This window comes from Oryzias latipes, chromosome 5, assembly GCF_053564925.1.
Source record: "Oryzias latipes strain Hd-rR chromosome 5, Olatipes_Hd-rR_3.1".
NCBI classification, from domain to species: domain Eukaryota; kingdom Metazoa; phylum Chordata; class Actinopteri; order Beloniformes; family Adrianichthyidae; genus Oryzias; species Oryzias latipes.
In genome coordinates this window covers 16,585,991-16,601,120 of record NC_136241.1, presented here as the reverse complement: position 1 = coordinate 16,601,120, position 15,130 = coordinate 16,585,991, and the positions used below count along the sequence as shown (strand labels likewise).

Below are 15,130 nucleotides of genomic sequence, written 5' to 3'. Positions count from 1 at the left end.
CACTGAAGACAGGAGGCAAATTATTCCAAATACAATTCTGAAAGTCTTATGTTGATGACAGCATTTCAACTATTTGGATTTTTCCATTACAATAAATGTGAAAACTCTAATTCAAGACCTCTTGCATGATGAGATCTGGTCAGATTCACATAAACTGACAAAGTTTCACCAATAAAAGGTTGTTTTCACTTTGCAGACAAATAGATGCTTTAGTCGTCGCTTAAAATTCTGCCCTGTAGAGAGCACCACCCGAAGGTAAAGGTTCAAAGAGTGCATCATTGCATTAGCTCCAAAATGTAATTTTCTCAAAGCTACTTCTACCCAAGACCTGATTTAATTGTTATAAATAGTACCAAGACCCAGATTCCTTATTTTAAACTTGTCCTCTGGTGTCCCAGCTTTTCAAGACATACATGTTGGGAGGTCAGCTCAGACTGATCACTGCAGAGACTCTAAAGAGTTCAAAAGCTTTTTATTTACATGAGAAAATGCTGACTTTTTCTCATGTAAATAAAAAGCAAAGGCAAAACTACAACTTAACAAACTTGAAAGTTTATTTTGTTTTTAAAATCACGTGTTTGGATGTAAAAACAAATCACAACAAAATCAAAATTGTCAAAATATGTTTAAACTAATAAAATTGTCTGCAAAAAAATGTGCACTAACATTCTTTTACAAAAATACATCAAGTACAATATAAAGCCTGATAGAATAATTATATAGATTACTGAAGCATAGGTGAGATCCCTTATTTTTGCAGAAACTAGTCATGTACACAAAAACTGACAACAGAAAATGTCCAATGTCCAAGTTCCTGTAAATATGACACCATTTTATATATATATATATATATATATATATATATATATATATATATATATATATATATATATATATATATATATATATATATATATACATAAAGCTAGTTTAAATCATTCTATTTAGGTTTTCTCTTTTATTTTTTTCATTTGTTTCATTTTAGTTTACTTGATTTTTTTTTCATAAAGTGACAGTTGGACATTTCTAGTTCAGATTAGGCACACAATAGCAACTTTTTCTATTGTTTTTTTTCTTTTGTTTAACGAAATAGCATTTTTGACATTAAAGCCCACTCTATAGCAAATTAGTTAATCTGTGAGCAGATTACAGGGAATTACCCATTAGCACTTTTATGTCCCTAATAATGGTCTGTAGTGCATTTTTTGGGAAAGCCTTAAAAATGACGGCTTTAGACATTCAAGACTTGTCAGCGATGTGTAATCAACCCACCTAATCCAGCCAAAATACAGCTTTAAAAGACAAATTGATGAAAAAAAAGATTATTATCAGATTATGCAGCAGCGCTAATCTGCATTTGCAAGCCATTTGGGAACAAGGCTTTACTTCACAAAGGATTCTAAAACCTAACACTTTCTATGAAATTAAAGTCATAGCTTTTTAACTGTAAAGAAACTAAAAGACAAAAAAACATTTGAAGAAATTAGCTCAGTCAAATTTTAGCATGATTAAAAAATCAAGTACTTAATCTTAATCATGCTTCCAGTTAGTTTATTTATTTTTATTAAACCTCTGATTACATTGGTATATTTTTTTCAATTTACAGTATAGCGCAATAATATCAGCATATCTGCAGACGTGACATACTGTGCTCGTACACTATCCAGACCACAGACAGTAAATAGTCATCTTCACAATGTAACTCTTTTGCATTAATCATATCATATTAATCATATATAAGCCTTTTTGATGCAGAATTTGTATGTTTCTATTTCTCCCATATCTTTCACAGTAGCACATAAAGGGCCAGAAGAAACCTAGCTTTCTGCCTGAGGATAGTTCCTGGAATCTGTATTGAATTACTGACCTAAACTGATAAGTGAATAACCTGCTTTACCTCCTGAGCCTCTGCAGCTCCTGAACATATATGATTAGAGCAGTTGTGATATCAATCCCTCAACAACATAGATGCTGCATTAAACGCCTCCGTTTTGAACTCAAAGGCGTTGTCTAAAGAAAATACTTCATATTAATAGATGTTCAGATCATCTTTAAGATATAAATAACAAGAAATTAAGACAGTTGGATGTGAATCATCAAGATTTGTAAAAAAGAAGAAAGGAGAATTGAATGTTGAGAGATAAACAATAATTGGAAAAAGACTTTTGATAAAAATGTACACAATCATTTTTATTTTTGATAAAATATTTAAAAAAATGTTTCATGGAATTTTTACTTTGTTTGTTAATGTTTATTTTCTCTCACGATAAAATTATATGCAAGTTCTTTTCAACACTACAAGCCTTAGGTCAGTGAGGCCATCTCTCTTTGATATGTCATGTTCGGTTTGCTTTTCTCACATAAAATATTTATTGTAACCTGAAAAACTAAGATGACGTGGCTCCATGAGAGATCAGTGCAGAAAACCCACCACAATATAACAAACAGCTTGCCACAGCAGTTATGCAAGTTGTACTAGATAAGAAAATGACAAGATTTTTCACATATTTTACTGGTACCCCGTCATGACATAAAGTGTAACCAGTTAGTCATTTTAGAAACTGGATTATTAGAGACAGAAGAAGAGGAGAGGAGCCCTCCAAGCTAACCTGAACCTCATAGTCAAGTCATGCCTTAAATAGTACCTGTTCAGGTCATACATTATCAAACAAACATGCTTTTACACTTTTAGGCAAAAATGCAGAGTAAAATATAATAAAAAATAATAAACTGCACATGGGAGGATTTCGGTCTCTTTAGTTTGGTTTGCAAGAAGTGTGAGAACGGCACAATCAAATGACAGGCTGGCAAGGAATGCCAAGTGCACAACTGCATGATTGAACTTGGACAGACTGCTGCACAATCAAATATAACTCATTAAAGAAGCAGAGGTGACCTAAATTGATGTTATTTCCCAATAGGATTTTTTCAGAAATCCATATTGCTCATTCAAAACTTAAAAAAGATGGTTCATGCAATCTAAAAGTAACAAAAGCGGAATCATGCACTACCGTACTATATTTAGAAATATCAAGTTGTTTTACCCATAAAGAAATTCCTGTTGTTGGACCGTTTATAACTAACCATCCTACAGCTCAATCAATCTTGATAAAGCTGTTGTTCACCAGACATTTCAAGTTCAATATTTGGCAATAAAACAAGCATCATTCTTGTTTACCCTTGAGGAGCACTCAAAGGTAAACATTGGAGATGTAAAAGTTGTGCTTATTTCCTGCAAGCTGCTGAGACTGTTTAACAGAAAAGTCAGTCAACTGTTTCATGGTCATCCTCGACCGCATGGAGCCGTAACTACTCTGCCAGATGTGGAGCTCACAGTTCACACACTCAGCATTATCAGCAACACCACATGTCATGCTGAGAGTGATTCATAACTTCTGGAAGAATTCAGCACACACACACTGTCTGCTTGATTAGATACACATTGCTGCACTGGATTAGATTCTCTTTCTAGATCTCATTCTTTTTTCCACTATTGAACCTTTGAGTCCTATAGTGCTCTATCCTGTCTAAAGGAAACTAGGTTTTTAAGTGTGTATAAAGAGATGGATATGGTCAACCGCAATACACAATTTGAAAATTCCGATTTAGCACTGAAGCTTTTAAATCTGACCAGAACAAGCACTGTTACATATCAGAATGATCAAAATAATTCAGGTGCAGTGATTTACACTTTTATGTTACTTCTGACTGAGGTCAAAAAACTGACTCACAAAAACGTTTTTAACTATTTTGAGTCAATAGGGGCTAAAAGCCCAGTTTCCTGTTCTTAATTGACATGACTGCCCCCATCTGGCCATCTGAAGGCTGACTGCATCAGATGTTGAAGTGTGCTTAAAAAAAACAAACAATTTTTTTTATTAAAAAAACAAGCAAACCTTCTCTGTAAACTCAAAAGGAAAACGTTCATAGACCTCAGTGAGGCAACAAATCACCTTCCCTACTAAGTCTGAACTTCAGTGGTTGTAGTACACTCAAAAGGCCACAAATGAGGAACTAGTTTTTTTATGTTAATGTCACGAACTGGTGGTGGAGGACCGAAATGCAGGAGACGGAGGCACACGGTTCAAGGGCAAGGGGTTTAATAGAAACAAAAAGCGCTGCAGAGCAGGATGACAAAACAAAACAAAAACTTACTGTGGCATGGCGAGGGACAAGGAACAAGGCATGAACACCATAACAGGGGTAATGGACCAACACAGGAGGAAGGCAGAGACAAGACTTAGATACAGACAGGGCAGACAAGACACAGGTGGACACGATCAGGGCTGATGGGGACCAAAGGAAGTAAAACTCAAGAAAACAGACAAGACAGGAGACTTTCAAAATAAAACAGGAAACAGAAACAAGACAGAACAAGGACCAAAAACAAGACAACAAATTCAAATCATGACAGTTAAGACATATTTTTAGACCTCTCTGAAGTATTAAATTTTAACACACATTTTCTCTAGACCTAACATCAGGTTTACACTAAATCAAGATTCGGCCTGTCGCCGCTGAATACAAGACTCACCCTTTCCTCAGTCATGAAGGTTTAGTCCGACGGCCCATCATTATATAACATCTTTAAAAAGAACTTATAAAATATTTATCACTGCTTTTCGGGTCACAACATCTTATTTTGAGTAATATAGGGTGAAAAATTTCCCCTATTGAAACATCTTTTTATCTGCAATAAACACCACAACATGTTCATGCAGGCATAAACACAAACATTCTCATGTAGTTGGAATTAAGACACTGAGACGTGGCATTTACAGGCCCCTTTGGACATACAGGCCTCCCATATTATAAGCAAAACATAAAAAAGAAGGTCTCAGTAAATCAATGCAGTACTAATTACACAAATACACGTGTTCAAATATGGGCATTAAATTTAGCCGTAGAATTTTGTGATGCATTTGGAATGTAGTTAAAATATAATTGCTTTATTTATTTTAAAGGGGGAAAAATAATATTCAAATTATTAACACAATGTGCCAAAAATCTGGATAATTTAGAAAGACTTACCTAATTTTCAAACTAGTGGAATGATTTTTGTTAATATGAGCAGCTGAAAAAGACCTGCAAAGTGCTTTCAGTAGTATGTTTCTGCTATATTTATCCAAATTAGATGAAATTAGTATTTTGGATGGAGAGTCCTTAAGGAAGTGCATAGTTCTCAACATTAAAAGAATAAGAAGTAAATGCTTGAAGCAGAGGCATATTTCAGTGCAAACTGGTATGATTCAGCATTCCAGGGGCATTACTGGGGACAAAACAGTCCCTCAAACACAAGGCAAAACATGTCCATAAGTTGACCAGGCAGACCATGTTGTGTTTCATCCTAGTATAATGATGAACAAGATAGAAATTCCACTAAAACTTTAAAAGACTGTTATTTAGCGTGCAACTAATACTTCAAGGGGGTAGCACTACAACTTAAAGAGTTGTTCAGAAGTGGATTTTCCATGAACAGGACGAGGGATGCACAAAGAATAAATTGATGGATATTCAAAGGCAAACAAACTAAAATCCATATTATCAAATCAACATTACTTTTTGGGAATTACCACACAATTTAAGTAATTAGGAGTACACTGGTATCATTTTAAAGAATTGCTACTTACCTTTGATAGGTTGATTGAACTTAGTGAGGTGAAAGAAAAAGGAAGCAAATCCTAGACTGAGGATGCTACACGACGATATTCAGGTGTTGTCTCTCCATCTGTATTTCCAATGCCCTGTGCAAAGACTGCTGCTCATAGATGTGCAGCAGTAAGCAGCAGATTCAAACTACGAGGCATCTCTGCCTCCGTCCGATGTCTGGATCAAAGTGGGACTGCTCTCCTCCTGCTTGCATAACAATAATCAAGACAGATCCTCTGCTGCAGTTCCTGCCTGTGCATCAGACTACTTAGCAAGTAGGCACACTCTGGAAAATGGATCTGGCTCTGCTCCAGTCCAAGTCTCTGCACAAAAGTGCTGAGCTAAAATTGGGCCATTCACTTGATGAAATGCTCCTAAAAGTGTCTCTGACTGTGCACTCTTTTGTGTTTGCCTGTCTTCAGCTGTCCCAACCCAGCATTGCGTATGTGCCTTTTCCGCCTGGTGCTTATTGTCACGAGTTACAGCCAGAACCGGTCAACTGAACTAATTCGAATTGTCACCAGCTGTTTGTAGATAGCTGGCTACAGGGCACAGACTCCCTCACCATGACCCTCTGCAAGAATCTGGGCCAAATGGGAGCCAGTTCAGTGGTGTCAGATTAAGAGGAAGGACTGACAGAAGCATGGATTCACACTCTTCTAAATTAATCCTACAGTAGGGATTGCAAAGTGTCACTAAGATTACCCCCCTCCTTGTGAGTTCAAATATTACAAAATGACTAACATAATCAACTAAGTAAGTGAAGGAAGCCAATGATGTGTGGTGGGACTAATGTAGTATGTGCCAGGGGCAAAGGAACGACAGGCACACTGGTGAGATAAAAAGCAAACCTCGATAATGTGTTGGTGAGTAATAATTTGGCCAATTTGAGGAAATTGGCTCTCACACACATCATGAGCTCAGCAGGACAACTGAAGTTTGTTATGAGATATTATAGACTGAGGCTATTTGGAAATGACACTCGGTTTTGAGTCACAAACTGCAGATAAACATGGATTAGCCCAAAATGTGACGTGGCTGGACACAGAAATGCTCATAGACAGTTCTTAATCTGAAAGATGCTTCAAAAAGGCTGTCTGACCTTGAGATATAAATTGGTATCTCACATGAGTGAGCAAAATCCCAGCCTAATTAAATGTGAAAAGATAGTGTCAACAAGCTCGCAAGGCTTTAGAGATTACAATATATAGCCTCTTGATCCACCTTTCTCTCATCACGTGCAGACTCCACGCTTTGATGCTTGCATGTTCTGCTACAGGTAGTGAACCCTGTCACCTTCTCAATCAACACAGCTAACAGCAAGCAGCACATAGGAGACAGCAGAAAGGATCATGAGACAGGGCGTGTCTCCAGTTCAGAAAACCTAATTGCCACCCACGTGTGACCTCTGCTGACTGATTTATGGAACTGCAGCCATGTGTGCTTCACTGCAGGAGTCAACAGCTCAGTAAGGCAAGGTTTGTCCAGTGCTGCATCTTTTACCTGATTTCAATTCAAGCATTCAGTAGCACAGTATAATAATAGTCTCCCCCAACTGCATTAGACACGTTTTTATATTTTGTGTTCAACAGACTGAATTTGTTTTTTTATATACGTGTATATTAAAAAAAGAACAGCATTTGCATGACAATGAGAGCTTCACTGACAAATCCATCTATATTCCTAACCCAATGTATCCCTTTAGGGGTCACAGAGACATCAGAGCCTAGCCTGGCTATTGCTGGGCAAAGGCAGGGTAGGCACCCTGGACAAGTCTCCAGCCTGTCACAGGGCCACAAAATCACACCTATAGGGACAATTTAGAGTCACCAATAATCCCATGCAGCATGTTTTTGGGCCGAGGTAAAAAGCCCAAAACTCACGGGGAGAACACGCAAACTCCACACAGAAGGGACCCAGCTGGGATTCTCGCTGTGAAAGGGCTAACCACTGTACCACCATGCAGCCCTGACAAATTTATGGTAACCAGTCCAAAAACAATTACAATTTGCTTTTTTAGAAATGTTTTGCGCTTATGTAGTTAATTTGTGGGAAACTTTGGATACATCTCTTATAATAGTATAAAAATAGTAATTGCAGTTAGTTTTAAAGTTACCCGTTTGTTTAGACAAAAAAATCAATACGAGTAATCATGCAGGTGAATTTAAAAACAATTACTAATTACTATGGGTTCAAAAGTTAATACATGTGATAAACTGTAAAATGAAACTCCATGGAGTACGTTTTGCCTGTTAAAAGAAAAACCCATTTTAACAAAGAAATTGAAATGCATTATAGGTTGTTACAAGCATTGTCATTTATCACAGCACAATTTCTGCGGGTCACATTAGCTCCTATCTTCAAGTTTTTTGTCTGCTTACCTGCTGACTTGGCACGGCTTCAACAAGAGACTTTTCCAGGAGAAGGACCATTAGCAGAAGAGCCGTGGCTGAACTCCACCACTCCAATCATTGCTCTTCCACTTACTGATGGACAGACCACATCCTAACCCCAATCCTGCCTCACATCTCTCTCCGTGCTTCCTGTCCACGGCAATTCCTCCAGAATAATCGGGTTGTCAGTCCAGGCTTCTTTTTCTTCCGTCAGTATAGTCACATGCACATTACTATATAACTGCCAGGGCGGATGTCCACAGAGCAGAGACACAGGGCTAGTGTTGGCCATTGCAAGCTATAAATAGGCTTCACGAGTTCATCATTGTCTCTTCCTATGATGGTGAAGAGCCTGGAGGAATCAGAGGGCAAGGAAGTCAGATGAAGCGTCCACTGTCTGCAGATTGTGTCCCTCTTATTTTTGCATTTTCTGAATGAAAATGAATCCAAATGTCACCAGGAAGAATATCTTTCTCAGTCTAATATTTTCCTTTTTTTGACATGAAAGGGTTTTCTTTTTTGGACATGTTTAAACTGTGTTCAATGGTCCAACAAAGAGCAATTTTTAGCAGTTTGATGGTTACACACCCAATAAAATTTGTAAAAATCCTCCTCTTCGTTTGAGGTTTTTTCGGGGGCAGTTGAGTGATGCAACACCGCCTCCAACAAGTAAGGATAAGGACTCTAATATTAATCTCACAATTTTTAAAAGAAGAATCAGAAAAATAAGTTTAAAAATAAATTTAAGTCATTTTGAATTTAAAAATATAATTAGCACTTTAATGCTGTTTAACTCACACTTTTCGTACCGTCTTGTGATTTTTTTTAGCATTGGATCAGTTTAAAAATTAGCTCTGGTCTCTTGCATAAAAGGAGCATAAAACTCACTCAGAAAGATGTTTTTTTTTTTACGATGTATTTAATGTTGATTTGTCTTTAACTTCCATAAAACTAGTTAATAAGCACTTTGATTGACCCCATGTCAACTTTGACATCAGCAAAGTTGGGATTTCAGAAAAATGGCAGGGCAGACAAGCCCAGTTTTTGTCTTTAACACACGTCTTTCAATGGAGAGACAACATCGTAGATCACACTAGGGCAATTTCCATTTCCAATTCATACCAAAATGTTGGGATTCATAAGGAATCACCTCCAGAATAGTTGCCCGGATCCTTAAACCTTTAGCTGAAAAAAATCAGTGGGCAGAATCACTGCCATTTTTTCCCCATTCATTTTGTTTGTTTTTTAATTTTGGACAGGAGACCATTTGACAAACCCACTGTCCTTCATGGCAGCCACTCTGTGGAGCACACGATGTATCAACAGTTACAAAGTCTCAAAAACAAGACAAAAATCTGGTGAGGGAGCGGTCCCATCTGTGTGAGAGTGTCCTGTGTTTTCTGTTTTAATTAATTTTCATATTTTACGACTATTTTATTTGCTTTTGTTTTGAGCGCATTGTGTTTTCAATCGAAATGAAAGGCGGTATACAAATAAATAATGTTTGAGTTTGAGTTTAGATCCAGGAGTAATGTGAACCTTTCAGCTGATGAGCAAAACAATGGTGAAATAGTAAATGGCGTATAGCACTGTACTTCCTTTCGCAAGGCCCAGAGGACTTTATAGTCATATACACCACCATGTCCAGGAACCCTATTTTAGATTCAATAACTGCCAACTCCCCATTTATGTGAGTCAAAAAGGTTTATGAAATAAGTTTTAGGGGATGCAGAACACCAACTCCATTTGTAAGTTTAACTTCACTGTGACGGCTGGGGTTTTAGAATGAAATTTAACACAACATTTGTAGTAACTGAAAAAAAGATTTTCAAAAATGAAGCTAAAAATTAAAGTTTCACAAATCACCTTTTACTGTGCCTTTTTTTCTAATAACCTACAACACCATGAGTTGCCATAAGTTGTTTTTTCTGTTTTTTTATAATTATGCTTTATTTATGCACAATTTAATGGATAAAATTAGGTGATAATACAGTTTAGCTGCTTTCACTGACAACAGACCCACAAGAACAGTGAATCGTTGTGTCTCGATGGCCTCACAGCCTCCTCCTGTCTGTTAGACCATCTCCCTCCCTGGTGTCTCCATGCCCTGACTCCTCCCTCAGCTCTCAGTACTGCCTGGTGTCCACACAACTCTTCTCTACTCCTCAAAACAAATGCCTCTTCTTAACTGAGTCATCTCCCAGTTTCATCATAAAGCCACAGCAAGAAGCAGCCTGACACTTCAGAGAAGGTAAGAATCTAGTTGTTTCAGCACCAACCAGCAGAATTTTAAGCTGCAATGAGAGTATATTTTTACTTTGTGATTTATAAGCTTTTATAAAAACATAACTTTCTGACGAAACCAAATCCTGAAGTTCTGAAACATCTATAGATTTTGTTTCATCATATTGAAAAGCAACAAATATAGTTTTGCGTAAGATGGCTAATATCTTTTTTATTAAAATATATGAAATGTAACTGTCTGGATCAGGATCTGAACAGACAAAACAAACAACATGTAGTAAAAAATCTTCAATGTTAATATTCAGGTAACTTGCTATTGTTTTAATAAAACTATGTATTTTTAAAAAGCAGTATCTAAAATCATCTAATCATCAAAATCAAGGGAAATTCCTGTTTGTCTTAAGTATTCCAGGAGGTAATCACCTTAATATGTCGAAATATTTTTTTTATATGATTATGAAACACATCAGGATTCCATCCTCATTAAAACAAACTGAAAACAGCAGCCTATGCTGGATCTGTTAAGAGAATGACTTCGTTTTTTTAAGCGCAAAGAAGCTGCTTTGCATTTTATAGCATTTTCCTAAACGCCTGTCAAAGATATTCTGCAGCCGGCTAACACAACAGGAGAAAAAAGGAGGAAGCAATTTATCAGAACAGCCTAGTACATTTCCTTTTATGGGTATTGCTTTTTAATGCCTCAAATTTTACATAAGTCTCTACCTGATGGTTGATGAATAACTAAATAGTAATCATAAACTTACAAAACTCTTTTTTGGTTTTGCAGAATGCCCTTTGGAGGAGGAAATAAATGTGGCTGCTGCCAGAAAACGGTCTACTTTGCTGAGGAGGTGCAGTGTGAAGGGAAGAGCTGGCATAAATCCTGTTTTCTGTGCAGTAAGTGTTTCTTAGGTTAAGCTTTTTGTTAACCAGTGACTCATTTCTAATGCTGGGAGTGCTTGGAAAGAATGTCAAGAATTTTGCATCAATGAAGGGTAGTGAGCATCTGCAGGTTTCCACTCAGCTGTCTCGGGCCTTATTTGGATCCAAAGAAAACGTGACAAAGATTTAGTCTTCCTTAAATGGTAGAAGGAACGTTTGCACACCCTCCTTCTAGCATCAACACATTTTTTTTAATCCAAACACAACCGTGTGGTTAAGCCACGTTCCTCTTAGAGACCTTTGACAGGGATTTTGTGGTTATGTCATATACTGTGGATGCTAAAGTACTTTAAAAGTGAAGGTAATTTTGTTTCTGCAAAAACCTAAGAACTAACGGTACAAGTAATGGTGGATTTCTTTTCTATTTTTTTGTTTCACGTAAAGTGGTTTGCAAGAAAAACCTAGACAGCACAACCGTGGCTGTTCATGCAGATGAGATCTACTGCAAATCCTGCTATGGCAAGAAGTATGGTCCAAAAGGCTACGGCTATGGAGGGGGAGCAGGAACGCTGAATATGGACACAGGAGAAGGCCTTGGAATCAAGCCTGAAGTGTAAGCAAAACAATCTTACATCTTTCCCTGTTAGCCAACGAGCACATTCTTTAGCTTTTAAGAGGTAATTGTTAATCTAGATGTCAGATTAAGTCAGGAAATAGCGAGCAGAGGATGCAAGACTTGATTAACATCATTTTTAGAAGATATTTTGTTTCCCCCTGACCAGACAAGCTCCTCACCGTCCAACAAGTAACCCCAACGCCTCCAAGTTTGCCCAGAAAGCAGCCGGCTCGGATGTCTGTCCTCGATGTGGGAAGACAGTGTATGCAGCAGAGAAGGTAGTCGGAGGAGGAAATGTAAGAACATCTGTATTTCTACAAAATATTTTTGTATAGTTTGTCATATTTTACTAAATCCAACCATGTTTAACGTTATGTTCACTAGTCATGGCACAAAGGCTGCTTCCGTTGCGCCAAATGTGGTAAAGGCCTGGAGTCCACGACTCTTGCTGACAGGGATGGAGAGATCTACTGCAAAGGTCCGTGCACATCAGCCATAATAAAACACACTCGGGGAATTTTACGGGCACAACATTTTAAGTAGATTATTCTTTGATGTATGTTGTACATAAAAGAAACCTGTACAGTGAAAGTGTTCTCCCTCATACTAATAGTTTAAAATCAAATATAAAAGGCATTACAATGGGTTTTTTAAGACGAACAGTTTGGTGTACTACAAAACAATAAAGTATATCGTTGTTGAAATGTTTGATCATTGCAAAAGTGTTCTAAAATTTAACATTTATCTCAAGAAAGCCCTTACATCATAAACATAAAGGTGGATCATGTGAATAATCCAAAGCTATGACACTCATTTCTAATGCCATCATCTTCCATTTCCATTTATTTTCATCTACAGGTTGCTATGCAAAGAACTTTGGTCCCAAGGGCTTTGGCTTTGGTCAGGGAGCTGGAGCTCTGGCTCATTCTCAGTGAAGGCTGAGGCCTGAGCCCATGTGGGACTGGCATCTGGTGCTATCACAGCTTCCAGGCTCTTTAAGGCAACATCTGACCTTTCCTTCTAGCCACAGGCACAGCAATGCTTAAAAACATGCAGCTTTTGTCAGACTGGTGTGATGCTTTAAAGCCTGGTGTGCAAATGCAAAACAGTTAAGCACTTACATGTTATTGTATTTGCATGACCACGTTGTCTTTATTTCTTGAGTAATAAACCTAGTTTAAAAGGTCTGCTCTTAATTACAGTACATGAGATTTCCAGGAAAGCAAAAGCACAATTTGTTTAATGTCTAAAAATACAAAAGATAGTTCAATATTATTTTGTAGAAACTTCATAAACAGCCCTAAATAAAGCTTTATGCTAATGCTCATCTTAAATCCCTCCCATTGCCCTAAATTTTAAATGTTGTACATATTATCTCTTTCAAACACCAGAAAAGTACATGATTCTGTCTCTGTTGAAATGCTAAGACTGACATCTTTACCCACCTGTGATTTATTTTTATTAAATGGTTCTGAAATCATATTTTTGTAGTCCTCAGTGTGGTTGGTCTTCTTCCAAATCAAACTGCGCAAAGTGTCAGCTGTTGAAACAAACAATGAAGCTGCAGTGTTTGGCCTGGTGCTGGAACGCTGGCTTACGTGCCAGGCAGCTACAGCTGTGATGCAGCTCAGCACCAGGCAGTGGGCAACTATTTGTTCTGTTTGACGAGTCAACAACATTTTTTTCAGAATTATGTGAATCATATGAGTTCATATTTAGAATTATGTAAAACTTATATTAAATCATGGATTTTTTAAAAGCAGTTAAATATTTTTTCTGCTTAGAGACAGAAATGCCTTTGACATTGGTTTCTAATGAAAAGATAACAGAAAAGTAAACTTCAGATCACTGAGGAAATTTTTTTCAAAGAAGGGCTTTATTTTCTCAAGTGACTGAATAGAATAGAATAGAATAGAATAGAATAGAATAGAATAGAATAGAATAGAATAGAATAGAATAGAATTAATCTGCACGGCTGCTTTTAGAAAGACTAATCTTTTAATTTAACCAGCAGAACAAACTTTAAAAGAACAAAATATTGCTTCTGATTTATTGGTTTCATTTTAATAAGTGGTGCATGCTGCTGTTGTACATCTGAACTTATTTTTTTTACTATTTTAAGATTCCGTTAAATAACAGTGTCTTGACTTTTTTGAGCAGCTGAAATTCAAGGAGTGTCAGCAGCAAATTTCTACAATTTGTCTCTGTTTGGTGTTGAGGCTATATATATAACAACGACAGCACTATTTCTTTAAACAGGGGTTAACACTATTTTCTTCTAAAAGTGTCCGGAAGGAAAGAACTTCAAGATGACTCTCAGGGCCTCTCAGCTTCACATCAGCAGGAAATAAACGTTTGGATAAAAAAAAAAATTGTTTGTTTTTTGTAGTAACAGCATACATCGGCTTAGTATCATAAATAAAATAAAATAAACAATGACCATACAAACTCTGCTCAGCATTAACCTTATCTGAGAATTGGTCCAACATATTTGGATGAAACATCTCAAAGATCATGATCATCCTGCTTGCCTCAAAGATGATACAAAACAGGAGAGTGCACGTCTGTCAACACTTGAGAGGCTCAAAACCATTGTTATTCTGGGACCACCCCCCCTTTTGGGTGCATGCTTTTCTATTTAGGTCTCAGCCTGATAGAAAAGTTGAGGTTTAGCTCATCGCTTCACTCCAACACACTGTGTTTCAGCATCCACAACACCGACCACAAAGGTAAGAATTTTTTAATGTTGTGAAGTAGAAACAACAAAAGCTGATTCCAAAGATATGAAATTGTGTTTATCACATGAAATTGAATTAAAAGTCTTTGTTAAGAACCAAATTAACAACAAAATGACTCGCCAGCTGCTATTTAGGTAAAAAAAAAAAAAAATTGTAGTTTAAAATGTATCAAAAAAAATTATTTTGATTGTATTTGGCTAAAAAGTAAAATAATGTAAAGTTACAACATATTTTTGCTTGATAGTTTTAACATCTTGTATATTTTTAAGCTAATATTTAAAATATGTTAATTTCTAATGTAAGAATTTAAAGTGGAACTCATTAGGTCTCATTTGCAAACAGTGTTTCTTTTCTCTCCTCCTGAAATGGAAAATCCCCAGTGTTCATGGACATTTAAAAACAGTCGTGCTTGTGCAGACTCCCAAATGCAATTGTTTTACTGGATTTTAGCATAAAGAAACTTCATGATGTTTTTTGATCTTGAGCATTTGATTGTAATTAAATTAGCTTAAAATGAGTCTAAGTGTGTGGGTGATTGAGAGGGATTCTATTCTATCAAACCTGCTCTGCCTTTTCTTTGCCAGAATTTCCTCAAATATTCCTTTCTA

The 15,130-nt window shown here is 36.7% G+C and overlaps 2 protein-coding genes across 11 annotated transcripts in view; one reads left to right on the top strand and one right to left on the bottom strand.

Moving 5' to 3' along the window:
• Positions 1-8,394, bottom strand: part of nav1b (neuron navigator 1b) — an 80,180-nt gene extending 71,786 nt beyond the window's left edge. For 9 of the 10 annotated variants that reach the window (XM_020703234.3, XM_078947241.1, XM_078947243.1 and 6 more), the window contains exon 1: positions 5,631-5,772. The gene's annotated coding sequence lies outside the window, so the exon portion shown is untranslated. Of the gene's footprint in view, positions 1-5,630; positions 5,773-8,030 lie in introns of those variants that run through there. The other variant, XM_078947240.1, reaches the window with a different exon arrangement.
• A 1,758-nt stretch (positions 8,395-10,152) lies between these two features.
• On the top strand, positions 10,153-13,266 carry csrp1b (cysteine and glycine-rich protein 1b). Its single transcript, XM_004068822.4, has 6 exons — positions 10,153-10,293; positions 11,074-11,183; positions 11,613-11,781; positions 11,951-12,080; positions 12,169-12,262; positions 12,643-13,266. Exons 2-6 carry the CDS (start codon positions 11,075-11,077, stop codon positions 12,717-12,719), a joined length of 579 nt encoding a protein of 192 aa, XP_004068870.1. The 5' UTR covers positions 10,153-10,293; position 11,074; the 3' UTR covers positions 12,720-13,266.
• The last annotated feature ends 1,864 nt before the right edge of the window (positions 13,267-15,130 follow it).

Bases quoted from the DNA above. Each gene is read 5' to 3' on its own strand.
- csrp1b (XM_004068822.4), top strand. From the start codon at position 11,075: ATGCCCTTTGGAGGAGGAAATAAATGTGGCTGCTGCCAGAAAACGGTC. The intron at 11,782-11,950 runs GTAAGCAAAACA...CCCCCTGACCAG, and splicing joins CTTGGAATCAAGCCTGAAGT to ACAAGCTCCTCACCGTCCAA. The intron at 12,081-12,168 runs GTAAGAACATCT...TATGTTCACTAG, and splicing joins AGGTAGTCGGAGGAGGAAAT to TCATGGCACAAAGGCTGCTT.